This window comes from Cervus elaphus, chromosome 29 (assembly GCF_910594005.1).
Source record: "Cervus elaphus chromosome 29, mCerEla1.1, whole genome shotgun sequence".
Lineage (NCBI taxonomy): Eukaryota > Metazoa > Chordata > Mammalia > Artiodactyla > Cervidae > Cervus > Cervus elaphus.
Genome location: NC_057843.1, coordinates 45,001,962 through 45,023,393, shown reverse-complemented (window position 1 = coordinate 45,023,393; position 21,432 = coordinate 45,001,962). Strand labels below are relative to the sequence as shown.

Sequence of the window (21,432 nt, the reverse complement as noted above, 5' to 3'; positions counted from 1 at the left end):
AGTTGATTAATTAACCTAAAATGTATTGAGCCCCTAGTGTCCTGAGGCCTACAGGAAGGCTGTAATGTTTTAATTCCAGTAACTGGCACCATGGAATGTATCCTTGCAAAATGAAATTCAAAACTAATTTAAAGCCTTCATTGCCGCTGATAAAATTATCATCAGTCTTTCTTTGTGGATGGGCATTCCTTCAGGAAATTTGATATCCAAGAGAAGACAGTCTTTTGTATTAGGTGGTTTTATGCAAGGGATAGAAACCAGTCTCCTACTAACTTAAACCCAGGAGGGATGACTTGATTTACAGCAGGGCATGATGAAACTACTGCACCCAGGCCCCCAACCACCGTCACAACTCACTGTCTCCTTCCCTGGAATACCTGCCTCATTCACTCTGATCTGTTTCCCCAGTGGGAAACAGCCTTGGACACTCAGAATTCACTTTATTACAGAGACAGCAAGGGAGCTTCTCTCCCCACTTCAGTTTAAACAAATCCAAAGAAAAGATTCTGGTTGGCCTATCTTGTGTCACATCCCTACCTCCTGTCACTGTTGCCAGACAGCAAGTTACCGTGATTGACCCGGCCTGGAAAAGACACCTACATTTAGGGCCAAAATGGGTGGGAAAAACAAAAAACTGTTACTGAAAGAAGGAGGCAATGGGTTCTGGCCAGGCAAAATAATAGTTATTGCATCCTCATCTATTTTCGGTGATAAAAGGAAAGTAATTTGGCATATGAGAAACAGATTCCAGATAACATGTATCATGAAAACAAGCAAAAAAGAAAGAAAGAAAGAGGAACAAGAGATAGCATTGTACTTGAATGGAGTCCAGTACAAGTCAAGAATTTTATGAACTTGTCAAGATGAAAATCCAGCATTTCAACAGCAAGCACAGAAATAGGCCATTAGGCTACCTGATTCTAATTCCTACACAAAACACCCTCTGTAACTGATAGGATACAATGCAGAAGAAAGAGCAGAAAGAGTGGTTCTCTGAGAGACTGGTTTGTGGTAGAAAACTGTGCAATGAGGTGGGGCCAAAAGAGTAAGGCAGTTTAAGATGGATATTTGGGTTGTCTGAGTCTTGTTTACAAATAATTATTCTCGTGGGCTTTTTAGCTCTTGATAAGCCTTTCAGAATTTGGAAAATTTACAGCATGGCAATAGTTGTCAAAATAATTCAACTATCCCAGTTCCAACTTTGCTAAGAAGAAAGAGACCCAGCAAGGACTTTTGTCTTTCCCAGGACCAGAAAAAATGTTAGTAATGCATTCACAGGCTCAAGCTTCTGTGTCATATGACTCTAATGCCTAGTCACGACTAGGTCCCACAGAAAACAATGGAAGATGACGGGGTTCCATTGTACATGTGCTTTCTGTTTTTAAATTATTTTCTTAGTAACTGATAAGAGTTGTTGGACATTGGTTTCAGTAGACCAAGTGGTTACCTGATCGCAGCTCCCTATCTCAACATCCCTTATCAGCAGTCTCAAAAGTGAACCAAGTTTTCCATCAGTGTCAGCATCACAGGAATACTCAGTCATTCTGGTTTTCTTTTGTTTCTCCCTCTGCTTCCCCCTGCTTCCAGATGATAGACATGATGTACTTTGTCATCATTATGCTGGTGGTGCTCATGAGTTTTGGGGTCGCCAGGCAAGCCATTCTCTTTCCCAATGAGGAGCCATCATGGAAACTGGCCAAGAACATCTTCTACATGCCCTACTGGATGATTTATGGGGAAGTGTTTGCGGACCAGATAGACCGTAAGCAAGTTTATGATTCTCATACACCAAAGTCAGGTATTTAACTTTAATTGGGTCATATCTTTTCCAAGTTCATTTGTTTGTTCTCAATAAATGGCTCAAGATAGAGGACTGATTCCTAGCTTGCTATCTTGGAGGGAAAAAAACAATTATAGAAGGTGAATATACAATTTTAGCAAAGTAGTCTTTGGGTGTTTTTTCAGGTATGTCCTTCCTGTGACATCTGGTGTGCCAAATTTGACCAAGAATGAACCATTTTAAAAGATCTAAATTCCTTGGGGATTCAAAATCCTGGGGCCATGTGTTGAATATTTCAATATTAAAAGTATATTATATCATTACCCCCCCATCCCTATCCTAGCCTTTAAAAAATAAATTCCTTGGGTTTGACTTCAGAACAAATAAACAATTCTCAATTTCGCCATCAGAATTCAAGAGTGAGGGCAAACATCTGCATGGTGTTTTCCTTGCACTGGAAACTATTCTCCAGCTTCTTTTCCTGCTGTCTTAAATTATGTGCTATTGAGACTCAAAAGAAGCTAGTATTCATTGCCTGGAAGTATGGAAAATGCCTTAGGTTATGAACTGAGTTGCTTGCTTATAAATGCCAGAAAAAAAAAAAGTAGTATCTATATCATGAAGTGACTCATTGTGGGGAGTGAGTGCCAGCAGGCCCCTGATGCTTCATGCCCTAATAGATGCTGATTCTCTGTAATAAACACCCTTCTTGTACAGGGCTTAAAGATAGTTGTATCCTATGAGTCTGTTCCAGCATTTTATTTGGACCAAATGTCAGGGCACACCAAGCACTGGGAAATTATTTGGGAAGAAAGCTTCAGAAAAGAAGTATCTTTCATTGTGGAGGAGTTGAATCCCAGGAGCAACCATTTCTCATTTTCCCTGAGGAGTTTAGCTCTAGAAATAACATCCTTCCAACATTGTTGAATTAACATTTTTCTTACATTTTTTGCTAACAGGCCAGCCACCTGAGCTCTGGACTGTGGACACAGATTCGAGTTATATAACTAGATAGTATAGCTTATTAAGAATAGGAGCAAAAACTAGTCGGCATCCCCCAACACCCACCCCTGCCAGTTTTAGGTAGGACTAAGACTAGGAAGATAAGGACAAATGACCTAAAAGAGTGAGTCCTACAGGCCTGTGAAGAGTATGTGTACAATAGCCACAGAACACACTAGTCTGTCATTCTCTCCTCCATGATGCGTTTTGAACAAATACTCTTTTCTTCTCAAAATGAGTTATCTGAGGCAAGAAGGTTTTTTTGGAACACCTAATTGGAACAAATACCCATTGCATGAGACTTAGCCAACTCACTGAACAAAAATTCTAACTCCATCTCCCAGTTGGAATATCTTTGACAATGTGCAGCCTTCACCAAGACAGCTTTCCAGGGACTGGGAAAAACTCTTTTGAATTCATTCTTTCAAATGGTCCCAAAAAGCAACATAACACTTGAAAGCCCACCTGTGATCATTCTTCTCAGCAATTAAAGGTACTATTTTTCCCCAACAATTTGCTTTTCCACTTACATTATTTTGCTTTTCCTATCTCTCCGTTCTTCCCCTAAATGAGATTAAGCCCCATAGGTCTGTTGACAATGCGACATTTTGGGATGGGAGAAAGGGGGAGGTATAGGTGTGCTTTATGAGTGAGATTCTGTCCGTCCGTCTACAAGTGGCCATTTATTGATGTTGTACTATGAATGGAGCCTAGTGCAACAAACACCACCATTTGGCTGAATCAGAGGATCTATTATTGTTATTTTAAAGAAGGGCTGATTGTAGTTTAGAACTTGAAAAAACCCTGGAGGTGGAAGTGTGGTGTTTTGTGTGAGTGAAGTATGAAAATAGATGTGCCACAGTGTTGATTAGACCTGTGATGCCCTATGTGTGTGAGGATAAATTTCTACCCTGTATCCTACATACCCCAGTATGTAGCCAACCCAGCCTTGGATGGATGCAACCTTCATGACTCCCTTCCCGCAACTACTTACCTTTTGTTTCGATGTTCTGAGATTGGCCGCAGTAGCAGCCGCTGTTCTAAGCTAAATCAGCCAGTTTATTGTCTAGAGTGCTAAAGAGTATTTGTCCTTTCTCAAATGGGTGTAGAAGGCCGCCTCCAAATCTGTCATTAAATTTGGCCTATGTCATTGAATATCCCTGTCCTCTAAATGATTTGATTTGCATGTTGTGGCACTGAGTGGGCCCGAGAGAGATTGGGTGACAGCCGCCCCCTGTCACCCAGAACCGCCCAGGAGACGCAGTCCCGAGCTGTTTGAGAAAGGCACGAATCATTTATGCTGCCCTGCGGCGTCTCGCCTCCCCTCTGTGCCGTGTCCAGGTTGGTTTGTGAAGCATGTGTTCAGGCTAACTGGGTCCCACGTCCACCTGGACTGCCAGGGCCCACCAGCCCCGTGCTGTGGACCTGCCCTATGGGGGCCTCTCCAAGGGCTGCTCATTCTTGCTCACCTTCTCAGAGGGACTCATTTGTAACATAATGCACGTGCTCCGTGTCTAACTCCTTGTTTTTAGCTGTGAAAGTGCTGAAGCCATTTCATATTGCAGAAATAATCTTTCTTCATTGGAGTGAATGTATTATATGTCGTTGTATAATGGGGGCCACAGGGTCGGGGGGAGGTTATTAACATCTGTCCCGTACCTCAGAAGGGAGGACAACTTTAAATGCCCTCACTTCTGGGAAACAGTGTTACCCAACTACAGATTTTTAAAATACATTTCATTTTTTTCTTGTAGTTTGTCCTAAACCCAGAGAATATCAATAAGGCCAAAAAAAGCTAGAATGACACTTCTAAGGTTACTTTCCAAATGTGCTTAAAGACTAAAAAGAAAAAGAGGGGGAAAAAAAAAAGAGTGTACATTCCCAAAATGACTTTTCACCTCTAAGCCAGGTTGGATGAACACAAATGATAGCCCAGCCTTAATCTCAATTTATCGTTAGTTTAGCAGCTGAGACATTTGCTTTGGTGTTGAGAGCAGAAGTGAGTGTAAGAACATGATTGGAAACAGCAGATAATAAAACTCAGGAGAGGAGGGTGACAATCTGCTCTGTCTAGACAGCTTTGCCAAACACCCTGATTAACTGATGGGGGTTGAACTTGCCGTCATTGTCTGATTGGTTGTTTTTTTTTAATAGCCCTAAATCATCTCAGGTGTCTATGTTTTATATACTAGCTCTCTAAGACCCAATCTATGGGCTACCATGAGGGAATTTGGACTCTGGGTTGCTAAAAGTATTGCTACCGAATGATGGCATCCTTCTGGGCCTCTCATTAAATGAACCCTGTTGCGTGGCTTCTGAGAGCTGGTCAGGATCCCACTGGAGCCTGAGGGGAGAAAAACATTTAAGAGAAGAGAAGGTGCAGAATAAATTTTCAGCACATTCATTCCAAGGCTGGGGCAAAGCTAAAATTAGATGGATTCTAGCCATCTGAGAAATCTGGTTCTACGTTTTGGTGTGTGAGGTGCTTGGAAATACACCTTTATTGGCAGAGAAAATGGGGTGTCTCTGGCTTCCTCAAGTCTCTGAATGAATGAGACTTCCCTTTATTTACAGGGCATCCTTGTGTTGTGTGCTGTACACACAGATTCTCCAGGCTGTACCAGGGCAGGGGGAAAATGAATCATGCTCTTGAATGCATTAAATCAGTATCTAAATTTAGTCCTTCTTTCTGTCTCTCTGAGTATTTTCACAAGTTTGGTTAGTAATGCGAAAGCAGAATGTCCAAAACTTACTTTCTACCATGACAACTTATTATTTGGTCGTTTCTAGTCACCCCAAATTAACTATCCAACCTACTTAATGCATAGATCACATTTTTTTTTCTTTTATTGCGTAAGGCCTTTCCATCTGAAATTAATAGGTTATCTGGAGTAAGAGGGATTTTTGTGCTATCATTTTGGTTTGGTTTTGCTCATTTATTTATTTACTATTTAAAAAAAAAAGCCTCTGTAGGCTTGTTGTCTGTGTGGTATTGACTGGATTTAAAGTGTTGCTTTTGTCATGAAACAAGGAGTGTGTATATGCATGTACAGTTCAAACATTCTCCTGTATTACTTTTCTGTCTCAAATTATTCATTGCTCATTTCAGGTGTGGAAATTAGGATAGCACAAGGCCAGTCTCTAAAATATGCCTGCTGTGGCGAAGCTCAGAACGGCAAGAACAGAGAGGGTGGCTATTGTTAAAAGTTTCACTCCAGTTCTGGAAACTCGGGGCTGTGCGTGTGTTTGGTATTGGGGACTGACCTTGACTAATGAATTCAGAGCACGCTAATGCCTGACAGCTATAGCATGGGGAGTGTTGCCTGACCAAAGAAAGGATTTTGGAAGAGACAAACTTGAGCCAAAGCCAACTTTTGGGAAAGGGGGGGAATTGTTTTGCTGGCTTTTGCTTTTACAAATTGCTAAGGAAGCAAGCCAGTATGAGGCACCACCCCCATTTTCCATCCCTGAAAGTCACCTTACACTCCAGAGAATCCCCACCCGACTTGTTTACTAATACAAACTGAGGCTTAGCAGCCTTACAAACAGCGGAACTATCTGCAGACAGGCCGTTGTGATGAAATTCCGTTGACATTATGACCAGCATTTGTTCCACTGTCATCAGACTGACTTTAGCCTTTGCTCACAGCTCAGGCTCCATTTTTAATTTGTTCATTCTTGATTCCGTGGAATCCACTGTATCTGTTCAATGGATATTTATTTTATTCCTACTGTGAACTGAACATCTAGATACAGAGATGCGTGTGGCAGAGACATTGTCCTCAAGGAGTTTGCAGTCCAGGAGAGGCAGATTGACATGGTCAGTATACATGGGGATGGAGCCCCAAAGAGCAAGTAGCCAGTTCTTCCTGAGGTGAAAGGAGGGGCACAGTAGAGGAACCCTCGCAGAGTGGGAAGGTTGAACTGAACCCGGAAATATAAGTAGATATTTGCTAGGCAGGTGGGAGCAGGGGGTGTGAAGGAGAAGAATGACATTCCAAACTGAGACTTAGCGTGGAAAGTTCCAGGCTCAGCAGGTAATTTAATACAGCTGATGCAGGGTGAGAGGCAGGAGGCAGGAAGCAGGACAGATGGGTCTGAAGAGAGACAAGAGCGTCAATTTTAGAGGAGGTGTGCCTCATGCTCAGGGTAGTACCATGCTCTGATACAAGTTTTAGTTGAAGCTATCAAGCAAAATGTAAACGGTCCATAAAAGGGATGGAGATGGGAGCTGGGAGGACCTTAGCTAATATAGTTGCAGTTGGGATGGAGAAGATAGGCAGCAGGAAACTTCAGGAAGGTCAGTTCAGAAGGACCAGGGCAGAGTCAGATGGTGCAGAAAGTGGGAGTGCAAGAAGCGGATGAGAATTTAAGGTGGAGGAGTTGAAGTTCACTCCAAGGTCTCTGGCTTAGTGTGACCAGGGCTGTCACATACTGAGATAGAGGACCCAGGAGGAGGACCTTTGGGGGGAAGGGGATCTGTTTACTTGGGGTTAGACGGAGCTTGAAGTTTCCATGGCAATGTGAGGAAAATCATGAAGAAGACTATTTTGTCTGTAGAGCTCTGGAGCTAAGTAGAAAGAGCTGGATTGGAGATACAGATTTGGGGATCGAGAATATAATGACCTGTCAAAGCCACGGAAGCAAGTAAGCTTTCCAAGGAGCACAGTAGAGAAGGCCAGAGCAGAACACTGAGAATGCGGGAGTCAGCAGTGCAAGAGAAGAGTGCAATTAAGTGGGTATTTAAGAGTCCGTTCAGTTAGATATTTAGGGAATCACTGGTGACTTTAGCTAGAGAATTTTCCTTTCAGTGGGGAGGGCAAAAATCAATTAAAGTGATTTAAGAGTAAATGAGTAGCAAGGCAAAGCATTTACCAGGGAAAAGTGAGGAAGAGAAGTGTTTTGTATATATGGGGGAGTGGTGTCAATGAAGTGAGGCTTGGCAAAGAAAAAGTATTGTTTTGTAATCACCTCTTGGGAAAGTCACTGACTCAGAACCTATCAAAGAATTGCTTAGGGCCACCTCTTTGCATAGTTCAGTTGTCTGTTTTCTCAGTCAAAACTCAGCAGCCCAGATCAGGAAAAACAAATAGCTGGATTAAGTCAAGATTGAAGCTTTGTTTTGCCAATATAGCAAAAATAAAGGGGCCTAGGGATTTTGAAGAAGCTTGCAAGGATTCTTAAAGTTATGCATTATGAACTCTAAGATGGAGGGTGAAGAAAATAAAGGTACAATGTTGGTAAGTACGTCCAAATTAAAAAAAGTAATCGAAGGACTAGACTTCTAGCCTGAACACCAAGTATTCTGAGAACTAAGGTTCCTCAGAGTAGTGACGATAAGATGCTGTGGTCAGAGAATGGCAAACTTGTACTAAGGTGGGACATTTAGGATAATGATAAAATCTAAGAGTGGCTATAAGAATGGGTTCCAGGATACACTGGAATTGAGGTCCTGTATAGCAAAGCTAGCTTCTTCTGTGTTTGTCACTACAGGTACTGAAGTGTCCATACTAATGACACAAGATGGAGTAGACAGGAGACTTTGAGCAGGATGACCTGAAACTCAAGGGAGCAAGGGCTTTTTGCACAAAAGTGAAAATCAGTGGTTTAGAAGAGGCAAAGTATCAGTGAGAATGCAGACAGGACTTATGGGAACCTCACTGGCAGATGAGCAGAAATGTGTGATTTCCATTTGAGAAGGTTACAGGGAGGTGTCTTCCTGCAAAAGCATTTTAGCTAAGGCAAGAAAATGTGGTATAAGAAAGCAGGAGTCTGTGTTCAGTGGTAAGGGTCTTCCAGAAAGCTCTGGGGAAAGGGAGAAATAGAAAAATTCAGTGGGCAGAAAGCCCAACATCTTATGAAGACAATAGCATAAGGCAGGATAGTTAAGCAGAAGAGTTTGCATTGCAAAAAATAGAGATTGTGGGTAAGAAATGGTTGTGAGAATAATATTTCCAGATTGAGGCAGCTGGAGACCAGAGCCTGGTAGCATAAGAGGCAGATGAGGATGATGAGATCTAGTCTCATAGATAGACAAGAGTGACCATTGCTCAGGTTTCCAAGATTGTGTTGGAGACAAATTATTCTGGTGTGCAAGGAGTGGGTATGGCTCCTAGGCCACAGGTGCAGATGCTGCCAGAAAAATCAACTGTATTTTTATTACAATTCTGCTTATTTCTATTTTACATACCTACCCTGTTACACTAGGGGGAAATTATGACCTCAGGATCACCCCTCTTTACTTTCCCTGAGGTAGATTAATGTGGGGGTGGGTCAGGTTGTAGTTTTGAGTCATCGTCTACACATGTCCACACAGTTTGCTGCTAAAATGTCCATTATACTCATCACTGTGCAAATCTAGTTGACTTTTGAGGTCTTCCCACAGTCTCAAATCCTAGACACTTTCTCCCTCTGGGACTCTGCTACCCCAACTGAGCTGCCAGGAAGACCATGTAACCTGAACCTACGAAGCACTTGCAAACTGGCATCCACTCTGAAACAGCCTCACATGTGTGCATAGACACACATTTCTCTCCTTTTCCCTCCAGTCTTGCTCCTGCCAGAACACTTTCACCTGTTTCCTAGATTCTCCTTTCTGTTGCCCATTCTGTTATATATATATACATTACATATACATATACATATACATATTGGAAAAGGGCATGGCAGCCCACTCCGGTATTCTTGCCTAGAGAATCCCATGGACAGAATAGCCTGACAGGCTACAGTCCATAGGGTTACAAAGAGTCAGACATAACTGAAGCAACTCAGCATGCATACCTATACATATACACATAATATACATGCTTGAAAGTGCAGAGAGCTTATACATCTGAACCACAAAAGCAACCAGAGACTTGAAGGCTGTCTCTGGGTTGTGCCTTGCAACCCTTCCTTCCCTGATTCAGAGCCAATACCTGCTTGCAAGGCAAGCAGGAAAAATGAGTGAGTATTTCAGAATGCTATCCCCCACATTGATTTAACCATCTTGTAACGAAAAACAGGATGCCCCAAAGAAAAATAAACTTCTTGGCGCCAGGCATGCTAGCTGTAATCTCTGTGTTTCAAAGGGAGGATTGTGTGTGAAGGGGTCATGATCTACGTCATAATAAATCATCTCACAATATTGCTGTGGGATTTCCCAAGTTCTCAGCATGGTAGTAGGTCTTATAAGTTCTTTCAGACTAGCCCTGTCCTAGAATCTTCTGTGATAGTGGAACTGATATAGACCTGCACTTTTCATCACATATGGCTAGTGGGCCCTTGACATGTGGCCAGTGTGAAGGAAGTTTTAATTTAAAGGGCTGTGTGTTGCTAATGGCCACCCTACTGGACAGCACATTCTAGTATATAAAAGTCCTACAGAACACCAGCTCTGTGAGAGCCGGGAACACATCTGCCTTCTTCTCTGCTGTAGCCTCAGCATCTCAAACTGTGTCTGGCACACACACAAAAAAATAGCTCAGAAAATAGTTGATGCATGAAATAAACCCCTTAATGTAAGGACTAGAGAGTAAGGTTGTTCTCTGCTTTACACAGTTTCAAAAAGAAGATTTCAATGATACATAATGGAATTTGAAATGTTTCAATTGAGAGGTTGAAAAAGTTACATTTTATTAAACAAGAATGTAAAATTTGGGTGAATTAAATGTAGTGATCATGGATTCATACTTCAAACACACACACACACAGAAAGTAAACTTAGCTGGGATCCTAGAGTTGATAACTTCCTGCAGTGTAGCTGAATTTGTATTCAAGAAGAGAATTGCAGCCACATTTAAGAAGTATTTGTTGAACAAGTCATCATTCTAGACTCTGTGCAGAGATGGAATGTTGGATAGCAGAAGAGAGGACAGAGGGGGCAAGACCAGAAGAAAGGGGGGAAGGACAGGAGGGCGGTCAGGCCACTTGTTGTTGGGGGCCCCTGAGGAGGGAAGACAGAGCTGTGTGAGCCTAGCGGTGGGACCGGATGAGGTCAGAGCAGAACCCCTGCCAATTCTGTGCTGTACCACACTGGAGGTGGTTGCCATGCATCCCATAACAACGGCCCTTTCCACAGGCGCAGCGTTCCGACCAGACGCACCGAGGCAGATGGCTGGTTTCTACTCAGAGCAGAGCAGAGCACATCCCGTCTGATAACGTGGCAAGATTTTAACTGATGTTTATTAACAACAACAGAAAATTAGACTGACCTCCACACAGGTTAACTATTAGCAGACAGTCCCAGCAAGATTCACATGTTAATTGTTTTTTCTCAAATGTGACAAGATAAACCTGCAGCCTCAGTAAGGAAGCGAGGAGGGGGGAAGAAAGGTGCTCAAGATCTTTTACAAGATACTGTCCAGTGGAGCGTAGAGCTTCCTGCCATTAGATTTCAGACTCTGTCTGGCAAGTGAAGTTTGACTGAATTGCTTGGCATTCAGCCAGATATTTGGTGTCTAGAATATCAGGCCTGAAGTTAAGATGAGGACATGCTTTGCAGAAGACCCCTATAACTTAAGGTCAGACGCAGAATTTTGAGTCTTTGCCATGATGACACACTCAGTTCAAGTAGATGACATCCACTGATGAGTTAAAACTAGAGGGGGCTACTTCTTGATCTGGGTCATCATTATGTTTTAGCAGGATGTCATTGTCACAGTGTAATATAAAAAGGAATAAAGCAGACATCCTGCTATCACATTTTCCATATTCTACTTAGAATGGGTTCATTCATTCAGTGACATTTACTGAGCACTTCTGTGGGCCACATACATTACTGCTTTGGCTTTGAAAAATGTCTAATGGAGATGACTGACAAGTAAACAAATCAATACATATTTCCATGGAGATGATGTTTAAGGACTTGGCTCAAAGGAAAGAAAATACTTTCATTTGAGGTGGGCGGGTGTGAGTGGGATGTGAAGCAGAGAAAAACAAGGGAAGGCAAAGTACAGCCAGAGAAATTCTCCTGGAGGTTAACAGTTAAGCTGGATCATAAAGGGTATTAAGAGTTTCCCAGACAGATCATAAGAGGGCATTCCAGACAGAGAGACCATTGTGCACACAGCTCGGGAGAGATGGCGAGGCATCCACGAAGAGAGCAGAGCAGTGAGACGCCCTCCCTGGACCAGTCAGTTAGGGTTAGTGACCCCTACAAGGTGCTCCCAAGCCTCCTGTACCTACCCTGGCTTGATGTATGACACCGTATTGGTTTTTTCTTCTTTCTTGTGTGTATCTCCCCACTGGACTCTATGCATGTTGAGAGGGTGAAGGCCACAATTTGTGTGCATCTTTTCCACCATATTTGAGTGAGTGAATGGAGAAGAGGTTAGAAAGGCAGGTTGTAAAGCCTTTGTATGTTAGGCCAAGAAATTTGAATCTTTCCTGATGGGAAATGCACAGTTTACCTTGTGTGGAGCTCGTTTATGAGTTAAAGCTCCAGTTTATGGAATTTGCACATTGTGAATGTCAAGTGGTGATACTGTGGTTGGAAAATACACAACCATGATACCCATTTCAGGGAAGTTAGATGAGCCATAGAAAAACCTTTTGTTCCAAAATGTGTTTTAAAAAAGAAGTAGCAAAGAGTCAAAATATCATCCCCTGAGTAGGTTAAATCTACTGACTCTTTTGTTGGTGTGAAATATTTGAATCTTTCATCTTAACTGCCCCCCCAAAGTAGCTGAAATCAGCATTCAGGGGAGGAAAGTTAAAGTGGGGGCAGGTAATGAAACAGATGGCTCCAGCGGGAAAGGCAGACTTTGAGCAGCCAGAGGGCTTCATGAGGCGGCTCTGTGCCTGGAGGGCAAAGTGAGATGGGTGTGGGGACATTCAGAAAGAGAGGTGGTGGCAAAAACAGCTATGCCTACCTTGCAGTTTTGCCAAGGGCCCTAGCAGTTGCCCAGCTTGCCTCCAAAAAGTCTTCTATGCTGTCTGCAATAAATTGCTGATGCCTGAATTTAAATATCAGGACTACTTGAAGGTCTAAAAAGCCTCAGGCTCCCCTAGTTCAGGCTGCAGGTGCTGGAGTTCCCCACTCTAGCTTCTCCAGTTCGGTCGGGTTTCTTCTCATCTACAACCTGGCTCTCCCTGTGAGAGGATTAACAGGTATACTAGAGAGGAAGGAAGAGAGAAAAGGAGTCGCATGCATTCAGGTACCACCCTCTCTCACCTTCTCCTTTAGTTCATCCTTCGTTTATCTTCAGGTCCATTAAAAGTCTACTTCCCAGGAAACTCAAGGTTCAAACAGCCCCAGGAAAGCCAGCAGAAGCTAGAATACCCTCAGAGAAGTTTTTTTGTGACCACAGAATCTCCCACCGTTAAGTCTGCACCACTCGTTCTCAACCAGGAACAACTCACCCCGACCCCACTCTCGCCCCAGGGGACAGTTAGCGCCGCTTGGACGTGGCCTTGTGTGTCACAACTCAAAAGACGCTACTGGCATCTAGTGGTAGAGGCCAGGGATGCTCCTACCCAGGACAGCCTCCTAACCAAAAAAAATCATCCAACCCAAAATGTCGGTAGTGCCGAGGCTGAGGAAACCTTGTCTATCAGAACTCAAAATTCATCTTGTTATTGTTGCTCCTCAAAGAAAAATGGTACAAGGTAGCTAGTTGCCATCAACATCTGCAAAGTCCTAAAGGACAGATCTGAGAAGATCCCAGGTCCTCACATCCTGATGCCAGGAACATAGTGTTCTAGGCTCCCATCTGCCATCCCTTACAGGGTTTCTCAACATCACTCTGCGCTCTGCTCACTCATTTGATCTTCAGACCAGAGACCAAGTTCGGACATCATGCAATTATGGTGTCAGAGTAGTCAACATGATAAGCCACGTTTAGCAAGGCCCCATCTCCTGTTCTTGGGGACCAGTTTTGAATGGAATAAATCTAGCTACCACGGCAATGAAGAATGAGGAAAACCCAGAGGCCTTACCCGTGGTTCACAATTCACTAAATATTTTGCTGATCCAGGTAGAGACTGACAAACTTCAAAACTTCCCAAGTTTGTATCTGAGAGATGCCAGTGGTTTTTTCAATAGGAAAGCAACATCCTGCATGACTAGAGAAAGTGACCTGAGTGACCTTGGAAGTCCTGTGAAATTGTCCAGTTCAACCAGTCCAGCTCATCATCTGGGATGGAGGAGGAAGGAGAACCATACTCCCCATGAGCAGACTGAGTAGGTACAGCTACTGGCCAACTTAACACCACGGGACCGGATCCAAAACCATTTTAAAATATTTGCTGCAGCCAGTGATTCTCTCCTGAGTAGACCACAGGATCCAGCTTTACAAAATCACAGTCCTTGAAGCAAAGGAATGGAGTCTCTGGTGTGCCCTTTTTAATATTCTGAACAAGGGCTTTATAAGTAAAATGCCACTGTGAACTGAGTGTGCACCAGGAAAGCCAGTTGCTGACAAGAACTTCAAAGTCAAGGATGCCACCTGAGGAACGTAGCGTTCAACAGCCAGAGGAACTGTGTATGGCGTGTGCGGTTCTATCATACAGCGAGTACTTGAATATACAGGGCGGGGACACCTCCATCAAACAGGCCAGGCACTAAAAGACGAGATTCTTTTCAGTGGATTTAAGATTATACAACCTGTCAGGAGTCTACATGAGAGAACCAAGTGTCGAAGATGTCACTGCTCTTTGAAAATTGTACAGCAGCTGCATTTAAGCAGATTGTACCAAATATAAGGATGCCTGAGTTCTTCATTAGCTGTCAAGTGTATTACAAAGGCTGTGTCATGAAATTCATGGGTTTTCTTCTGACATTTCCAGGCAAAGGGAAGTCAGTTAACATTTGCTGAGATTCTGTTACAATGGCTGGCACCAGTCCAGGCTCAGGATATTCTGAAACCTGCTGAATCCTGATTTACTCTTAGTGTACAGAAAGAGTAGAGATTAAGTAAATTCCTTACGGTGCACAGCCAGGTTGGTAGAGGCAGAATTGGAACCCAGGCCTGTCTAACTCCTAAGTCAGTGCTCTCATCTCTACATTGTAACAGAAGGCTGCTTCCATTTGATTCCACAGCTCTCTCTTCTCCTCCACACCCCGCTCCACTGACTGGACCATAGTTATGCATTTATTTACCTAGAAACTACTTATCAAGTGCCCTACTTGGCCCTGGAGAGAAAGTGGTGCACAAGAGAGATCTCATCTTTCCCTTAATGGGAATTACATTCTCCTGAGGGCAGGTGAGAGGTAGATAGTAAACAAATAAATACTTTGGGAGTAGCAATAGGTTCCATAAAGAGAAGGTCATGGAGTCATTGGGGTGAGGATTCAGGGTACAATTTAGCATAGAATGGGAAAGACCTTGAAGAGATGTTTGTACTAAAATATGAATGATGAAAACCCAGGTTGCAAGAACCGGGGAAAGAACATTCCAAACGGAGCAGAAACGACAAAAGCCATGATGTGGTAGGAATGATCTAGTTGTGTTTAACTAGGATCAGAAAGAATGCCTGTGTGACTGGAGTTTAAGACGTAAAGCAGCTCAAGTTTGTATAATACATTTTGGTGGAAATCCTGGGTTCGAATGTGTGATTTAACTCTAGGTTGTTGTTCAGTTGCTAAGTCATGTCCGACCTTTTGCGACCCCATGAACTGCAGCATGCCAGGCTTCTCTGTCTGTCACTGTCTCCCTGAGTTCACTCAAACTCATGTCCATTGAGTCAGTGATGCCATCCAACCATCTCATCCTCTTTCGCCCTCTTCTCCTCCTGCTCTCAATCTTTCCCAGCATCAGGGTCTTTTCCAGTGAGTCTGTTCTTCACATCAGGTGGCCAAAGTATTGGACCTTCAGCTTCAGCATCAGTCCTCCCAATGAATATTCAGGACTGATTTCCTTTAGGATTGACTGGTTGGATATCTTTGCAGTCCAAGGGACTCTCAAGAGTCTTCTCCAACACCCCAGTTCCAAAGCATCAATTCTTTGACACTCAGTCTTCTTTATGGTCCAGCTCTCACATCCACACATGACTGTTGGAAAAACCATAGCTTTAACTATATGGACCTTTGACGCAAAGTGATGTCTCTGCTTTTTAAAACACTGTCTAGGATTGACATATACCTGTTCTTCCAAGGAGCAAGCGTCTTTAATTTCATGGCTGCAGTCACCGTCTGCATTGATTTCGGAGCCCAAGAAAATGAAATCTGACACTGTTTACACATTCTCCCCCTCTATTTGCCATGGAAGTGATAAGGACCAGATGCCATCATCTTCATTTTTGGAATTTTGAGTTTTAAACCAGCTTTTTCACGCTCCTCTTTCACTGTCATCAAGAGGCTCCTTAGTTCCTCTTCACTTTCTGCCATTCAAGTGGTATCATCTGCATGTCTGAGATTTGTTATTTCTTCCAGCAATCTTGATTCCAGCTTGTGAGTCATCTAGCCTGGCATTTCACATGATGTACTCTACATATAAGTTAAATAAGCAGTGATAATATACAGCCTTGACGTACTTCTTTCCCAATTTGGAACCAGTCTGTTGTTCTATATCCAGTTCTAACTGTTGCTTCTTATCCTGCATACAGCTTTCTCAGGAAGCAGGTAAGGTAGTCTAGTATTCCCATTCTCTTTGAGAATATTCCATAGTTTGTTGTGATCTATGCAGTCAAAGGTTTTAGCATAGTCAAGGAAGCCAAAGTAGATTTCTTTTTGGAATTCCCTTGTTTTTTCTATGATCCAGCATATGTTGGCAATTTGATCTCTGGTTCCTCTGCCTTTTCTAAATCCAGCTTGTACATCTGGAAATTCTAGGTTAGGGGCTGGATTTAAGAACAGATCAGCAACTCTGTAATAATTCAGAAACCAGCCCACCATCATATGCTGATAGGAGGGTAGAGAATCTTCCAGAAGCCAGTGGCTTCCAGAATCAGGAAAGGAGCCACCCTTTCGCCTCACTGAAGGGTTCCCTCAGCACTGGGATGGTGGTACTGTGGATGCTCTCAAAAACACCCATCATGAATGAATTAGACACCCACATGGAAAACTCACTATACTTCCCAAGAGGAAATTTACCTGTCTTTATGAGTGTGTCAGATGGCCTCCATCATCAAAACTGTGAACATCTTAGTAACATAAACAAGGATACACACCTATAAATGAGACATGCTCACAGATGGGTCAGAAGATTACAAATTGTGAAGAGGCAGATAAAAAATGTTAGCTGTGAGAAACCAGCACCATGCACTGGATATAACACACTCAAGGGGAAAAATCTTATAGAAGAGTTTGCTTTGGGGAGCTCCCATTGGTCCCACGGCTCTTCACCTTTGACAGAGTGCCTGGTGTGCTTGCAGAACTCAGTTAAGAACCATTTGAGGTACTGTAGCAGGGACAGCCCATGATGGAACCAAGAGCTGGATACTCTGAATCCCAGTTCTGTCACCGCCAGTAGCTCTGTGACCTTGAGCAAGTTGGTGACCTTCTCTGTGCTTCAGTATTCTTAGCAAATTTAGGACAGTGAGGAAGTTTGCCTTGGTGTACCTCCCACAGCAACACTATTAAGAAAAAGAGCAGTCTTCCCCACATCAATATAATAAACCCAAGAAATACAGGAGTTCGTGCATATTCGTGTTTATGATGAAGCTAAAGTCTGCATCTGTGTCAGAGTGTGATGTGTTCAAAGAAAACATTAATGAATAATGGCCCTGGTGATGTGCAGATAGATGTGCCTAATTAATGAAATTTGGGGAAAGAATGAAACAACATTTGCACTTTAAAAGGCACAGTATCAAGGACTTCTCAGAGATAAGGTGGTATCGGTGGTAAACAAGGCAAGGGGGAAGTGGAAACGCTTATAGAGTTGAGTCCTATACGGCGGATGTTCACCAAGCTGTTGCTGAAACCTCCGGCCCCTCGCAGCAGGGAAGCCAGCTCCAAATAGGGGCAGGAGCCTTGAGCCATCCAAACACCAAGGTGCTTTACAGCATCTTCTATTCCACTGTGTTCTTTTCAATCAAAATCCATTGAAACAGTTATGGCAAAACAAGCTGTCTCAAATAGCATGTCTCTTGCTTGAGTGGCGCAGTGGCAAAGAATCTGCCTGCCAATGCTGGAAGCACAGGAGACACGGGTTTGACCCTTGGATCAGGAAGATCCCCTGGAGTAGGAAATTGCCACCCACTCCAGTATTCTTGGCTGGGAAATCTCATGGACAGAGGAGCCTGGTGGGCTATAGCCCGTGGGGTCACAAAGTGTCAGACATAACTGAGCGACTGAGCAGGCACACACACTCTCTTTACAGCAATGCAGAACCAAGGTTCTGTCACTGCTGATCATCATGAAAACCAACAATCTTCTTTGCCCTATGATGTCTGCCTTCCAGCCAGCCTGAAAGTAATTGTGGATAGCTAATGCAATTTCTCATCTGTTCATAGATTCAGCAGATGTTTGGAACTACTGTGTTCCAAGCACTATGGTGGGTACTGGGGTATAGTAATGACTAAAACCTGAGTAGGGGCATCAGATATCAAACACAGAATCTCACAGACAGTTAATCTTAAGCTCTGGTAAGTGTGTGTTCAAGAAATAGAGGTGATATGAGAACATCAAACAAGGAGACTCAGGGGAAAGCTTTCTGAGGAAGTGACTTCTTGAGTTAAGCTATGCAGAGTAAGTAGGAGTTGGCCAGGCAATGAGCAGGAGAACCCAGGAGTAGTCTTTGCCGAGGCCCTGAGGCAGGGAGGAGGTAACTCTTGCCAGTAACTGGGAGAAAAACAACATGATAGAAACATAGCATACATGGGAATTTATAGTTTGAGAAAAGCTGAAGAGCAAATGAGGGTCAAGTTGTCTAGGACCTTCTAGGCCAGTGTAAGGATATGAGTTTTTCTTAGATTTAATGGAAAATTTTTGAAAGGCTTGTTGCAGAATTGAGCTATAGTAGTAATTGTGGTGGTCATGTTGTTATATATATGTGTGTGTGTATGTGTGTGTGTGTATGCATACTTTTGTCAGTGTGTTTATGTGTGTGTGATGTGAATTGCATGATTTGGTCAATCAGCATCAATCCAGTGGTTACCATGGGGACTGCTGAGGGCTCAACAAGCACCAGCTCTTGCCGAATAGGAGCACAAACCTGAATTCCAGGCAAAGTTTTGCCCTCATATGCTGGCTATGAGGATCTGAACTCAGCCTCTAGCTGAGCAATGAATTGATTGGTCTTAAACTACATCAGTGGTGATTTGACTTGGTAGTGTGGTCTCTGCATTTTGGAAGTTTTATCTTGAAATTCAAGGAGTGTTTCTGCCTCCCCTCCTTGCGTGGGGGGCACCCCTGGTATTTAATAGGTGGGGTTCAGGGAGGGCCCATGTCCTGCCGTGTACAGGACACTCGCACAGTCAAGCATTGTTCTCTGCCCCACACAGCTCTCCAGTGTTTCTGCAAGCATTCACGCAGGTGAAAAACCTGGATATGATTATCTGAGCCTACCTCCATTTTACGTTTAAAGACACAATATTTTTTCATGTTTTTAATAAGCAGTAAATTTTTCCAGGAATGAAACCACCATGAAAATTGATGGCAGTGGTATTTTGTTTTCTTTGGACCTTTCCCAAGGGTTGTTCACCCTTTTGAGAAAATCAGCTCATCAGTGACAATGCTGCCCATTGTTCTTGAGTCTTCCATTCAGTCAATATTTGTGTCTGTCATTCATGCAGATTCTTCACATAGGTGTAAGTACCTGTCCACTTTACTGTGGCTTGTGGAATAGTCAGACCTGAGCATTTATATATCAGAACAGTAAAGGAAAAACTACAAATACTTATTATAAAAAAGAGTTGTTGCATCTGATAAGATTGATAACAATGAACAAGCCTTTTTTGTGCTTCAAAATACTGTGATTTTAAGACTCTAACTACCAAAAAAAAAAAAAAAGACTCTAACTACCTACTATCTTTGGATAGTCTCTTGGTAACTTTAACATGTAAAGAATTCTATGTAAAATTTTACTTTGTTAAATAGCCCAGAGAGTTATCAAGGTTGACACCACGTGAGAAGTCACACCACGTGAGAAGTCATGTGGGTGTCATTTATCCTGAACATAATATGATGAGACAGACATTTGACCTTTGCAGTAGTTGTTGTTCAGTCACTAAGTTGCATCTGACTCTTTGCGACCCTGTGGACTGCAGCCCACCAGGCTTCCCTGCCCTTCACTATCTCCCTGAGTGTGCTCAAACTCATGTCCATTAAGTCAAGTGATGCCATCCAACCATTTTATCCTCTGTTGCCCCCTTCTCCTGCCCTCAATCTTTCCCAGCATCAGGGTCTTTTCCAGTGAGTCTGTTCTTCGCATCAGGTGGCCAAACTATTGGAGCTTCAGCTTCAGCATCAGTCCTTCCAATGAACACCCAGGACTGATTTCCTTTAGGATGGACTGGTTGGATCTCCTTGCAGTCCAAGGGACTCTCAAGAGTCTTCTCCAACACCACAGTTCAAAAGAATCAATTCTTTGGCTCTCAGCCTTCTTTATGGTCCACCTCTCAACATCCATACATGACTACTGGAAAAAACATAGTTTTGAGACCTTTGTGGTATTCTTCCCCAAATTCTTTAATGGAGGGGGAAAATATATGACAAAATCAAATTGAGTGATATTCTTCAAAACACCTGGCCAGTATTCCTCAAAAGTGTCAAAGTCATAAAAAAAAAAAAACAAGGGAAAAAAAGTAAAAAAAAACAAAACAAAACAAGACAGGAGGACTGAGAAACTGTCACAAACCAGGAGACTAAGGAGATTTGATGACCAGATGCAACATAGCATCCTGGATGGGACCCTGAAAGAGAAAGAAGACATTAGCAGAGAATTGATAAAATATTGACCCAAGCCTAGAGTTTAGTTAACAGTAACATACCAATGTACATTTCTTCATTTCATCAAAAGCACAGTAGCTGTGTAAGACTTACACTAGAGGAGACTAGGCCAAGGGTATACAGGAATTCTCTATACTATCTTTGCAACTTTTCTATAAATCTAAAATTATTCAACTTTTTTAGTCCTTTTAAAAAATGTAGGAAGACATTAGGAGTCCCACATTTAAAAAATATAGTTTTTCTTAAGATATAAAAATGCTCATCATATGAAAAGATACAATTAAAACAGAAGAAATGTCATATCTTTCTTAGACCCTTATACTCTAGGGTCAAGATATGAGGAAAACAAAGATGATATGGAAACCATTGTCAGCTGATATAAAATATCTTGTCCTTAGTGAATAAACAAATGCCAAGACACATGGTAGAAATGGAGGGAATAGAGTGGCCATGTCAATCAAATGAATTGAAACCAAGCTTTGAAAAAGGAAAAGGGCCTTGCAGGCAAGACAGAAAGGCTGAATGACAGAAGCAGGCTATTCTTGGGAAAAGTTTGTATCAAGTAGTAATGACATATAAGGGTAATAATAATAGTCAATACTGAAATAGCACTGTCTGTAATCAGGCATTGTCCCGCATGTTTTGCAAGTGCTCACTCAGTTATTCCCCATAAACAGTCTATGAGGTAGGATTGTTGTTGTTGTTTGGTTGCTAAGTTGTGTCCAACTCTTTGCAACCCCATGGACCATAGCCTGCCTGGCTCCTCTGTCCATGGGATATCCCAGGCAAGAATACTGGAGTGCGTTGCCATTTCTTTCTCCAGGGGATCTTCCCAACCCGG

At 42.7% G+C, this 21,432-nt stretch overlaps 1 protein-coding gene across 14 annotated transcripts in view; it reads left to right on the top strand.

Moving 5' to 3' along the window:
• The window catches only part of TRPM3 (transient receptor potential cation channel subfamily M member 3), an 899,779-nt gene that overhangs the window by 834,133 nt on the left and 44,214 nt on the right, over nucleotides 1-21,432 (top strand). For all 14 annotated transcript variants that reach the window (XR_006338658.1, XR_006338659.1, XM_043891369.1 and 11 more), the window contains one exon: nucleotides 1,588-1,762. Coding sequence is in view for 12 of the 14 variants with exons in the window: in XM_043891369.1 (XP_043747304.1) it covers nucleotides 1,588-1,762 (175 nt within the window). In the remaining 2 variants the exon portion in view is untranslated. The remainder of the gene's footprint in view (nucleotides 1-1,587; nucleotides 1,763-21,432) is intronic.